Below are 13,371 nucleotides of genomic sequence, written 5' to 3'. Positions count from 1 at the left end.
TGTCCACATAAAATGCCCTTGTTTTGGAAGATGACATCTGGAAATACTTTAATTCCTTATCATGGAAAGAATAAACTCAGTGTTTTTAAAGAAGTCCCTCTGTGTTTGTCTGCTCCGGGTGTGTTTCTCAGCCTGAACCAGAGGAGGCCTGCACTTTGACCCACCAAAAAGAAGGCAAAATAACTTATTTTAAAAGCTGAAAGTTGTTTCTGCAATTATTTTATCAGCATTGCAGCACTCCATTTATTCACAATCAGCAGTCTGCACATGATGACATTAAATTCCATTAAAGATCCACCAAGACAAAAAATAAATACTCTTAACATGTCATTCATTATGAGCGGCTGAGTTTAGAGAAGTGGGACTATGACATCATCATTTCAGGAAAGCTGCTTATTGCTCCTCCATATGAAAACACCAAGGCAGCACTTTCAGATTTACCCACTCTGGGACCCGTTTTCAAAAAGTAGTGTTTTGATATGATACAAAGCTGCTGCAGATACGCCTAAACCTGTTTCCATGTGGACGAGGCCAAAGTGTTATCAGCAGGAAGGGCAACATTACAAAGTGGGGAATACTTTATTGTCCCAACTTTTTTTTATGTGTTACTGGCCTGAAATGCAGGTGCGAATGAAATGAAGTTGACCAGAAAAACACAAATGATCTGGGATTCATACTGTCTGTAGTGAAACAGAAGGAAAAGTAAACATTGGAATCACTTCTTTTTTTTATTGGTTTATTTTTCATGTTTTTTGTACCTATGCAACATTTTTCTGTTTTGGGGTTGTATTTTGGAAGTGTTTATAGTATTTTAATGTTCAAAATGACCATGCAGGTATTGACTGTTTTTTGGTAGGTGTTGAAAGTGGCCATCCTGGCAGAGAAGTACGCTGTGGATTATTCCTGGTACGTCGACACCATTCTCAATCTCATCCGCATTGCTGGCGACTATGTCAGTGAAGAGGTGTGGTACCGCGTCATTCAGATTGTCATCAACCGTGATGATGTGCAAGGCTACGCCGCCAAGACAGTTTTTGAGGTATGACTGGTAAATATTGCATTATAATGACTTTACCCACACATGCAGCCACCCCCTTTTTTATTTTTATATGAAAGTTGCTTAAATTACCACCCTAAATTAAATGAAACTTTTTTTTATCAAGTTTGATTGAATGCCCACCCTTGATTAAATAAGTTCAGTGAATACAAGAAATTGTAAAAACCCAAAAAAATAAAAGTTTTTACAAGGTTTTTCTTGTTGCTTCTGCGCCTTGACTGCGACGTCATTGAACAACATCCGGAAGGGAATTCATGCAGTTTTGCGCGGCATTCGCAGCCGTCCACCATCCCCTTGCCTGAGTCGCAGGGTGGTGCCCATGTGTCAGTTAACTTTTGAACAGACCAAAACGTCTCCACGACAAACGTCTTCTTCAAATATTCAGGCGGGCGTAGTAGTGTCGGTGACTTGGAACGTGCCCAATGTGAATCAACTTGTGAGGGGTTGACAAACACTTTTCCTTTGATATGATCTGAGAGGAACAACGCTTCTGGAAGTGGCCAAGTGAGTCCAGCAGGCTCCAGCCACCTGGTTTTGTAGCCGGGCCGACACCCTGCCGCTGTGCACATGCGTCACCTCTTACTGACCTTCGTTTTGTGTGTGTTTTTTTTTTCGTGCAGTTGTAAAGTTGTGTGGAGAGCCTTGATGCTCTGCTTGTCTCACCCTCTACATGTGCACATAATCTCACTGTTTTTATTTATTTATAGTCAATAATCTAGAGGTATAATGATGCACTTGGACCATGATGTGAGACATATCATGATAAATCATTACACCACTGTTGCCACTAATCATGTAGAAAGCAATATGTGGTGAACATTTTACCCTTAAGGAAACACATTATTCTCAAGTGTTAATTATCTGTTAAAAATCGTTTGATTCTTTTGCAAGAGGCCATCATGTCTTCAGTGCAGTAGTTGAATTCTCATGGTATCATGATACTAATCTTAAAAAAAAAAAAGAAAAAGAAAAATTTGATCCAGGCTTCACCATGCGATCATCGTGGTTCACGTTGTGTCGTTACACCTGTACAGTAATCTACGTTTTGCTGAAGTACATAATGGCGTGTTGCCGTGGTGCCTTTGTGAAAGCGGTCTGCTGTGAGTGGAGTGGAGATGGAGCGCAGTGTCTCTGAGTTCAGTGGTACGAATGTTTTATGAGGTAACAGATGGAACATTCCAAATTGATTGAATGAAAAAAAAAATTCATTTGTTTTATGTAGCGGCTAAAATAGATCGTTGGTCATTTCATATTAATTTATAAACGACAGAAAAGGGACTTTCATTTTGGTGTTTGTCACTGGTGCTTTGACGTCAACAATCCAACACAAACTTTAAATTGGAGTCCAACATTGTTCTCAGTCAACTTGCAAAAACAACAATTCTGACGATGTAGTCTGTGATGTTGTGCACTGGCTTCGTATACAGACTGCTGTCTGCTTTCCTCAGTCCAGAGAAAAATCACATCACACATTTGTCCAGCTTTTCATCCTGACAGCTCTGCATGCCTTCAGGCGGCTTACGGTGTAGTGGATTTGGTTTTGTGTGTGTGTTAGAAGAATTAGCAGCATCAGTTAGCTCATTCAAGTTATCTGTCAGCAAAACAAACTCTGCCATGTTTAGCTAAATGCCGTTCTTGGTAGTGTGGGTGCATGCTGTGGTCAAGGTGTACAATAGCACATTTCATATAAAACCAAAATTGCATGCTAAAAAGAACTATTGCACAGTCAGTGAAACACAACACAGCAAATGGTACGAATAATCCATGTGACGTGACATACAAGCAACCAATCAAATGACAAGGATCCACTCAGCCGTTAAATAAAGGGCGCCGATGCATCGACAGAAGACACAAGAGGCAGCTCCCACCCGTCCGTGGTCACATCTGACCACACACACATATATCTGAGAATCATCAGTCTCATCTGTATTTGTTCTCACATACACACTGGTTTTCATTTTAACTGAGTTCCTGTTTTAATTATTGTGACATGAGAACAGAGTGCACACCAGTGCGCACGTGCGTCACTATGAGGTGCACATTAAATGTTTGACCTCACTGCATGCTTAACTATCCAAACCGCAGTCAAGTCAGGATCCATGAAGCCACAGTCACACAGGCAGACTGAGCAGGAGGAGCTGGGGGAATGACCACGGCCAACCAGGTTTTAGAAGTTTAGAAGGAACCCAGATCTCGGGCTGAAGACATGAACTTGCAGTTTGAGTGTTACTTTTACTTTTATCACCCAGTAAGAAACACTTGCACACTTTTTAAAATAATTTATTGTGGATGTCAGCCAGTCTGCTCTGTCAGCCTGATTAATTTAACCGCATGAGTTTCAGTCCACCTAACCTGCATGTGGGAGGAAACTGGAGCACCCAGAGGAAACCCACGCAAACAACATGCAAACTCCACACAGAAAAACACAGGTGGGAATCGATCCCATGACCCTCTTGCTGTGAGGTGACAGTGCTAACCACTAAGTTATTGTGCTGCCCTGATCCCATCAGATCTCAGAAGCTAACCAGAGTTAGTACTTGGATGGGAGACCTGTTGGAAGACCAGGGGCTGTGTGTGTTTCTCAAGGTACAACTGGGGTTGCGTCAGAAAGACCATCCGGCATAAAATGAGTGTCAGATTCCATTGTGGATCTGTACAGGATCCTCTGTGGCGACCCTGAGCAAAAACAGGACCAACCACAAGGCCAAAAGTGTGTGTCTGTACGCGCGTGTGTGTGGCCCTGTGATAGACTGTGTCCAGTCCAGGCTGTACCCCGCCTCACACCCTGTGACTGCTCCTGTCAGCTCCGCCCCCCACAGGATCCTTAATTGAAGTAAGTGGGTCTAGAAAATGGGTGGGTTTGTAATGTAACAGCTGACCCTTCACACCTTACAGGCACTTTACTGCCAGAAAAACAACAGAGCAAACTGGACCCGGGCTGGATGGCATCATTTCAGGCCCAGTTTGGAGACACGTGTTGTGGAATTTCAAATGGGTCCGGTGTTTTTCTGACACGGTCTTTGGAGTGTGACAACAGCATCCTTGAACCTTTGCAGCGTGAGACCATTGTTTTCAGAACCACCACCAAAGATGAGAGCGTGTTTCTTTGACGGTGCTAATCTGTCATCTGGGACAGCTGATGGTCGGGCAGCGTCCCGAACTTAAAGCAGCAGCCAGCAGACGTCAGGCAAAGAGCAGCTTTTAAACTCTGTCGTCTAATGATCAGCGACGATCGCGTTTCTGAATGTCCAGAGTTGTTAAACAGAGTTTTGATGCGCTCGAAGCTTAAGCACACAGGCGGTGTTCAGTTCTTGAGTTGCATGTTTTTAAGTGTTTGACTAAAGTGTTAAATGTGGACCACAGAGTGGCTTTCAGACTCACTCAGCCAGTTTTCATCAAATAACCTGATTTATTCCATGGGATCTCTCGCTTCAGCTAACAGCTGCTCGCTAATGAATCTCCTCTTTAAGGTCATAATTAAATGTTTGACATTCAGCGTCTGTTTGATTCTTTTGCACGTTAAATCGGGGTTTGGTATTTGAGGCGATTTGAGACTCTTGTCTCCTGCAGGCTTTGCAAGCGCCGGCCTGCCACGAGAACATGGTGAAGGTTGGAGGCTACATTCTGGGAGAGTTCGGGAACCTGATTGCCGGTGATCCTCGCTCCAGGTAGGTTTCTGGTTTCTGGCCATCAGGTGGTTCTGGATTTGAAATGCTTGAGTAAAGGTCGTCTCCTTTCACCTAGCCCGCTGGTCCAGTTCAACCTTCTCCATTCGAAGTTCCACCTGTGCTCGGTGCCGACCCGCGCTCTGCTGCTGTCCGCCTACATCAAGTTCATCAACCTGTTCCCAGAGACCAAGGTCACCATCCAGGAGGTGCTGCGCTGCGACAGCCAAATCCGCAACTCGGACGTGGAGCTGCAGCAGCGTGCTGTTGAGTACCTCAAGCTGTCCTCCATCGCCAGCACGGACGTCCTGGTGAGTTCTGCTGCCAGCGTCCGTTAGCGGTGCCTTACTGGAAATGCACCGTTTGAAACATTTCAGGTCCTCCTCCTTTCAGTTAACTAACACATTGCATCTGCTATTAGGTGCATAGCACCACCTGCTGTATAGGAGAAGGCAGAGGGGCTTTGTAGATAATTCCTATAAAAACAAACAAAAAAAGATGAACCTGGACTCTTTAATGCTAATATTTCATGTCGTGTGTCCATTCCTTGTTTGGTTCTGAGTTCTCAGCCTGTCCATGTGGTTTTATGTCCACAGTTCATCTGGAATCTTTTCAAACACTCTTTTCAAACACACTTTTAAATATCGTTCAAGAGTTGACACAGAGACGAACACCCCGCTGCTGTGCTGCCCCCTGCTGAATGGTTCAGGAATGCGCATCAGATGAACTTTTTATTTAAAGGCTGCAGTCTGCACGCAGTCGTGCACGTCATTATTTAGCACTTTCAAAAAATCTTGCATTCAAGGTTTCAAATTTGTTTTTTTGTTTGTTTGTTTGTTTTATCACAGCGCCGTATGTGAAGTCCCTCTGACAGGAAAACACAGCTTTGGGAATATTAAAATAAGAATTTTAGCTCGAAGTGATCCACAAAGTAGACCAAAGCCTGTGACTCCTTCACAGGTGTCCGGGTGTCTCGGTGGCTTCCCTCACAAGTCTCCTTCCAGCCTGGCCACTCAGTTTGACTGCACAGTGCTGTTTGTACATCTGAATGATTGACATGTTCATCTGTCCACCTCCTGGACGTGTCTGAAGAAGACTGATAATTTAACCTCAGGCTGCACAGTTAATCCCTTTGCAGACATCATCTCGACCATTGGCAGGTGTGATTATATAATTATTGAAAGGTGGGATGTAATTAAATATTTGAATCACCTTGGAACTTTGTGCGCTGGAGTCAGTGTGCAGCACCGTTAAAGTGCAGTTTTTTTATTTAACCTTTATTTAACCAGGTAAGTTATTAAGAAAAAAATTTATTATTTCCAGTAACGTCCTGGTGATTGTTGTTGGTGGCAGTTGTTTCCTCTCCAGGGGGCGCTATAGACTTTGTGCAGGTTTGGTGAAGAAATGTGCCAGTACAGATTTATTTTGATTTATTTCCATATTTATTTATTGTGAGTCTCAGCGAGCGTCAACGCACAGAAACGTCTCCAGAGAAGCTGCAATTCACCATGTTTTTCATCCAGGCTTGAAGATGTTGTCACACTGTGATGGAACGAGTAAACTGATTTATAGATTGAAATCATTTGTCCGGTGGCAGAAACCGCCTGATCCGTCACTGTGCGGTGGATTAGGGGTCTGATGGAATGAGTGGGCAACAGCGCACAGATAAAACTGACGTCTACCGGATGTCCACTGGCAGGCTCACCAAGAAGCAGAGGACATCAGTCCAACAGGACAATTATTAAAGCAGTTCTACTGTCAGTTCCTGTTGGCCTTTTTAAGGTTTCACGTCTTCAAAGTTTAATGTTAAAAAATCTCAGATGTTCATTCTCCTCCTCTGTGGCGTGTGTAACATAAATACACCTCAAAGTCAGGCAGTGACCAGTGAGTGAAGGAAAAACAACACCTGAGCAGTCAGAGTGGCGTCTGTGAGCGGGCGAGTTCTGGATCCCGTGGAACCTGTGGACATTCATCATAATAATGATTATGTCTCCCCCTGCGCCCCCTTTTTTTAAAACACTGGAGGGATGCTTGTGGTTGTCATCCCCCCGTATGATGCAGAAAAGTCATTTTCTTATGCAGAAAAAAAAAAAAAACTCATCTTCATCTAAATATGATCATCTAAAAGCTGATTCTTCCATGTGACCGGCTGGTTTTTGTGCCTTGCGCGCTTTAACGTGCAGGAACACCTTAACTAGCTTCAACAAGTGTGCACGTTTCAGTGCACAGCCATGTGTTTAAACCTGTAAAAAAAAAAAACTAAAAAAAAAAACCCTTGATTCATGAAGCTTTTCATCCAAGTTCTAACTTTGAAGGAGGTGATTTTAAAATTAAAATGTCCCTGATCAAATAAGAATGAAAGGTTTCATATCGTGCGGAACCAGTTTGAACGTATTGACGCAGCTGAGGATTCCGTGCACAATTCTGCCTGAAGAGGGAGTTCTTCAGTGTCATGATGAACCATTCAGAGGAGCTCGTTGTCATGACTTCAGATGAATATGTTGCTCCGTCACAGATGGACGCTGCAGTTTGTTTATCGCTGAGTGTTTTGAAGGCGGGTTCCACTCACGTTCTGACTTCTCCTCTGTTACATCAGGCCACCGTTCTTGAGGAGATGCCTCCCTTCCCAGAGAGGGAGTCGTCCATCCTGGCAAAGCTGAAGAAGAAAAAGGGTCCAGGTGCAGTTTCTGTCACAGAGCTGGAAGATGGCAAAAGGGAAGGCGGGGAGTTGAATGGCGGGGGTGACCGGGGACCGGACTCGGCCGTCATGGCTGCCTCAAATGCTGTAAGCCCACACCGCATCACATGTTGGAACAAATCGGTTGAGGTCCGAGTCTGTCACGTTGCAGCTTTCCTCCGTTTTGTAGTCCACCCCTTCACCGTCAGCCGACCTTCTGGGGATTCGCACCGCGGCGCCTGTTGGTGCACCTCCAGCCAGCACGGGCAGTTTATTAGTGGACGTGTTCTCTGACGCAGGACCTGCTGCACTTTCTGCTGCTGTGAACAGCGACGGCTTCCTCAGGTAAACATCCACACAGATCCACATGTTAGTCCTGATGTAAATGACTGAACAGAAGCTTTGCTTTCTTCAAGCAGCAGCTTAATGTAAATCAGTCCAGACTTGACCCAGGTTTGTGGTGTTGACCACCAGTGGACACCAAACCACAAGTCTGAAAAGCTCCTTGAAAGGAACAGTTTCTTTATGACATCCATTCAGCTGTGAGTGTAGTCGTTGATTCACCGGCGTGATTTGTGGACTTGCATCATACTGAAATCCAGATGAAGACCAGGCCCTGACAGAAACCGTTTCTAAAGGTTTGTTAAGCTCTCAATCAGAACCTGTTCAGCTCCTCTTCAGAAGCTCTTGAATCCTGTTCTTTTATTACTCTGTCTCTGCTGGTTGTGATCCTAATATCTGGGATATCTTAATATTCCTGGCTGAACCCTTTTCAGGATTTACAGTGACTGTGGGCTGAAATGCGTCAAAGAGAAATTGATTCCAGTCGGAGTCGTTCCATGGTAGTTGATCAAATGCCTCCCACAATCCCACCATCTCGGGCTGGAGTGAATAAATTCCAGGTGGTGGATTTAGTGTGTAAACGGGGGAAACTATTCCAAACTTTCTGTTGTTGATGTAGTCACGGCCCATCCTGGGTTGTGTCCACTGTGAGGAGAGGGGAGGAGTTCTTCAGCTGAATCACTGACTAATATCATCGGTGCGGCTTCTACAGAAAGACTTTAAGGTTTCACTGGACTGAGACTCGGTCCTAAGTGGGAAATGCCCATTGTGTCATTGTGGCATCAGTATTGTGTACAGTGAGTGGCGTCTGTCCGTGATGTCCGTAGCTGTGGTGTTTGTATCTGTGGTGGTTTTGAATTGTGATGTATTTGTTGTTGCTCTGCTGCCTCTGTCCTCTTTTTGCTTCTTCTCTGTTTAATAAGGACCTGTCAACCTGGACACCTTCCTAGCAGAAGGTTAATGCTGATGCCAGATCATGATTTTTAAAATATGACCAGTGAACACTTTAACAATAAAAAAACAACAAAAAAAAAAACAATAGCACAACTGCTTCACTATGTGGTGTCATAAATATTTTCATGGTAAGTTAAGCAAAGACATGTGATGAAGCAGAAAATGGTCAGTGGGTTCATTGGAACAACCTTGAATGTGTGAAGCAGATGAGGGTCGATAATTCACTGTGGACAGAATGCCAGGATGCGTTTTCAGCTGGGTGGACTGGGACAGGTGTCCTGGAGACCCACCTGGAATCAAACCCCAGTATGTTGGTTGTTCACTTCCTGTCCCAATGGCTTACCTGCTCTGTGGTGGCTCTGCTTCTCTTCTTCACCTGTAAAACGAATTTCCCAAACAACCATTGAAGAGTTAACGACTCGGGTTAAGATGGTTTTATTCATTCTGACCTTGAATAAGTTTCAGGAACTAAACAATTTTGTTTTGACTCATTAGTCGTACAACAGAAGAATTACTCACATACACGGCATCAATATGCATACAGTTGAAGAAGACAGACGGACGAGCAGAGATACACTCCACCTGGTTTAATGCAGCACACCTGGACAGCCAGTAACAAGCTTACAGCACCACACGCTGGTGTGGAGGAGTAGTGGCCCTTTTATACCCTCATTCATCACAGCTCCTGCCTTCTATTCAAGTGGATACAACTTAAACACCAGCTGACATTAAAAATAACCAGCTTTAATAAAACCATTAAATAGCTAAAATACTAAAACCACCTATAAAAACCCACAAAGTTAAAATAATCCAAATTTAATAAATATGCCTAAAATGTTAAAATGGTTAAATTCAACATTCTACAATAAATAAGACTGACTCAGGGAACGGGGGTAGACTGCCCTCAAACCTGGAGTGGGTCAGGGATTATTCTGCCCTGTGGTTTAGACCACACTCACTAACTGAACACAAACACATTTAAGACCGTTCAATACTTCAGTCGGTCAGGTGCTTTTCAGGCCTGACTCTGTCTTCGTGACTCTGCTGTTGTTCTCATCTGCATCAGTGGGTTGTCGAGTTGACCTGTTGATGCCAAGACACTGACAGGAACAAATATTGCGTGCACTTACTCTCTCTCCGTCGACACAGGCAATGTTGGTCTTGATTCTTTAGCAGGCTGGATGATGCTGGATGACCTGCGATCATCTGGTCTGCTGTCCACTTTTCCTCCCCCCCCCTCCGGTAATCCCGAACAGGGACTGGGTTCCCAACACTGCAGGTCCTCTGGGCATCTGCTCCACCACGGCTGCAACCTTGTGTTTCAGGAGGTCCAGCCGCGTTTTCGGCTTCTGGTGCAGGAACAGCAGGAGTCTCCCGAGTTGTTGTACGCGATGTGTTCCTGTACTGCAACAAGAACGTGTCAGCTTTCTTTTGAACTGTATCCATCCCTTTGATGATCTCAGGGAATGTTTAAAAGTCTGTGCAAAACATTCAGCAAGGCCATTTATTGCCTATAAAAAAAGTGCTGAACGGGCATGTTCAATGCAGTTTGCTGCCAAAAAAAAATGTGCAGATTCTGCAGATGTAAAATGAGGCCCATGGTCGTGGTCACTTCTGGCACCCCATATCGACTAAACACCCCTCTTAAAACCTGGATAGTCTTTTCTGAGGTGATGGAATCCATTAAAATGACCTCTGGCCACTTAGAGTGTGTATCCACACTCACTAAAAACATGCGTCCTTCCAACGGGCCAGCAAAGCCAACCTGGATTCTCTGCCAAGGAACTGTCGGCCCAGGAACTATGGGAACTGTTTTAATCTCCCGCCAATCAGACTTAATGTTCTGCAACCATTCCTGACCAAAAAGTGGAGGTGAATTTTCCTTCACCACATACAGTGACATTCTAGCTCTGTCTGTTCATTTTCACCCACACGGTTACCACACCATCAGGCGACAGCAGTTCCCCAGTGTAAGTTCTTATCATTATGTCTGTCTTCCGCAGATGCAAATGAGCCAGATTCGCTTCATACTTGTCCCTTGAAATTACTGATACAGCTGCACCAGTATCCAGTTCCATATTAATCACCTGTCCTTCAATCACAGGTTTCACCATAATCCCAGATCCAGCTGCCTCCTCCTTCTCCACTGCAGACATTGCATGCAATCTCAAACCCGAGTCAGAATCAGATAAAAAACAGTTCTCCTCATCAGAAGCATTAACCTACATCATATGATTTATTTATTTTTTTCTCCCAGGTGGCTTCCTTGATTTTTCCCTTGGTTTCATATGAGTCCCTGGTCTGCTTCAAATTATTCTTTTGCTTTTTTAAAAAACGGGCTATGTGACCCGTTTTCTGACAGTTATGACAGATTTGATTTCTGTAAAAACAGTCACTTTCATGGTGATTTGATTTGCCACATCTGAAGCATTTGCCTCCCTCTGCTGGTGGAGAAACAGTAACTGCATGTAAGTTCCCAAACAATTTTAACTGCTGGGATTCCTTCACAATCGTCTCCATTGCCAGCGTTGTGTCGACAGCCCACTGGAACATCAATGCTTCATCAGTTAATAGCTTTCTCTGAATATTCTCATTTACCAAACCACACACAAGTCTATCACGCAGGGCGTCCTGCAGGTACGTGCCAAAATCACAATGTCCAGACATTTTCTTAAACACAGCCACATATTGTGCAACACTCTCCCCCTCTTCCTGGTTCCATTTCTGGAACTGAAGTCTTTCCAAAATTACAATCTCTTTCAGGGAGGTATAGTCACTTAACGTTTTCATTAAAACTTTATACGAGGTCTCTTAGATAATAAACCGACCCTTTTATTTTTTATTTTTAACTATATGGATTTGAATGACATGCGATTACACCAATCATGCTTGAACCCTCGTGCGCATGCGTGAGTTTTTTCACGCGTGTCGGTGACGTCATTTCCCTGTGGGCAGGCCTTGAGTGAGATGTGGTCCCGCCCTCTCGGCTGAATTCCTTTGTTTCACACGCTGCTCGAGACGGCGCGCGTTGCTTTATCAAAATTTTTTCTGGACCTGTGAGGAATATCCGAGTGGACACTATTCGAGAAATTAAGCTGGTTTTCTGTGAAAAGTTTAACGGCTGATGAGAGATTATGGGGTGTTTCTGTCGGTGTAAGGACTTCCCACGGAGCGGGACGTCCTGCAGCGCTTCCAGGCGCTGTCGTCGGCCTGTTTCGAGCTGAAAACATCCTAATTTAAGGCTTAATTCACCCAGGACATCGTGAGAGAACAGAGAAGATTCAGAAGAGGCCGGCATGAGGAATTTATGCGGACATTCCACTGTTTAAGGACATTTTTTAATGAAAGACGTACGCGCAAATTCGCCGAGTCGTTTCCCGTGACGACTCGGCAAATCTGTGTGCGCCGCGACAGGAAAAACACCTCCGTGTTGAAAACCATTTGTAGAATTCAGGCGGCTTTTAATGGCTTTCAACAAGTGAGTAACTGAGAAATTGTTTAACAGCTTGGGCATGTTCCAACTTGCCCGTTAAGCTTTCCAACGGAGGTGTTTTTCCTGCCGCGACCCCCCGCGGTCGGGTCCGGCCCGACATGCGACTCTGCCCGCACGTTCTTTCATTACAAAATGACCGTTAACAATGGAATGTCCGAATAAACTCCTCATGCCGACTTCTTCTGAAAGTTCTCTGTTCTCTGACGACTTACTGCGTCAACAGAGCCTGAAATGTGGAAGTTTTCAACTTGAAACGGCGAGATGCTGCCGCCTCGAAGCGCAGATCGCCGTCAGGCGCCGTGGACCGTCCTTAAAGCGACACTACCAGACCAAAATCTCTCATCAGCCGTTAAAATTTTTACCGAAAACCAGCTGAATTTATTGAATGGTGTCCACTCAGTTGTGCCTTACAGTTTTGAAAAAATTTTTATCAAACAAAGCAACAGTCTCTGAGCCATTCCTAAACAATGAAAAAAATCGACGAGCGGGTGGACGACTCCTCACTCAAAGACTGTCCACAGGCGAATGACGTAACCGACAGGCGTGAAAAAACTCTCGCATGCCCACGAGGGTTCAAGCATGTCTGATGTAATCACACGTGATTCAAATCCATATGGTTTTTGAAGGTCGGATACTTTTGTAATAGACCTCGTATGGTGCATTCCCTGGTTTGTCCGGTGCCATCGAACTGCACAAAGCGTATGCCTTCAGTCCAATAACCATCAAAAATACTGCAGCTTTCTTTGCCACGGGAAAACCACCAAAATCCTTCAGTGTTTATCCAGAGTTACTCCCGTGAATGCCGCTGATACATTTAGAAATTTAGTTTATTTTACAGTTGAAAGGCTTCAAGAGGAGGGGAGAGAGAGAGAGAGCACAGACAGAGAGAGAGAGGACAGACAGAGAGAGAGAGAGAGGACAGACAGAGAGAGAGAGAGAGGACAGACAGAGAGAGAGAGAGAGGACAGACAGAGAGAGAGAGAGAGGACAGACAGAGAGAGAGAGAGAGGACAGAGAGAGAGAGAGGACAGAGAGAGAGAGAGAGAGAGAGGACAGACAGAGAGAGAGAGGACAGACAGAGAGAGAGAGACAGAGAGAGAGAGGACAGACAGAGAGAGAGAGAGAGACGACAGAGAGAGAGAGAGAGGACAGAGAGAGAGAGAGAGGACAGAGAGAGAGAGAG

The 13,371-nt window shown here is 44.6% G+C and overlaps 1 protein-coding gene across 1 annotated transcript in view; it reads left to right on the top strand.

The window, feature by feature from the left end:
* LOC117506169 (AP-2 complex subunit alpha-1-like) overlaps positions 1-7,771 on the top strand; it is a gene marked incomplete at its 5' end in the record, with an annotated part of 47,105 nt that extends 39,334 nt beyond the window's left edge. Inside the window, 5 exons of the mRNA XM_034165673.1 lie at positions 857-1,039; positions 4,628-4,725; positions 4,802-5,033; positions 7,319-7,507; positions 7,590-7,771. Of these exons, the coding sequence (XP_034021564.1) occupies positions 857-1,039; positions 4,628-4,725; positions 4,802-5,033; positions 7,319-7,507; positions 7,590-7,748 (861 nt within the window). The remainder of the gene's footprint in view (positions 1-856; positions 1,040-4,627; positions 4,726-4,801; positions 5,034-7,318; positions 7,508-7,589) is intronic.
* Positions 7,772-13,371: the final 5,600 nt, after the last annotated feature.

This window comes from Thalassophryne amazonica, unplaced genomic scaffold (assembly GCF_902500255.1).
Source record: "Thalassophryne amazonica unplaced genomic scaffold, fThaAma1.1, whole genome shotgun sequence".
NCBI classification, from domain to species: domain Eukaryota; kingdom Metazoa; phylum Chordata; class Actinopteri; order Batrachoidiformes; family Batrachoididae; genus Thalassophryne; species Thalassophryne amazonica.
Note: the sequence above shows the minus strand (reverse complement) of the source record. Positions and strands in the feature narration are given on the sequence as shown.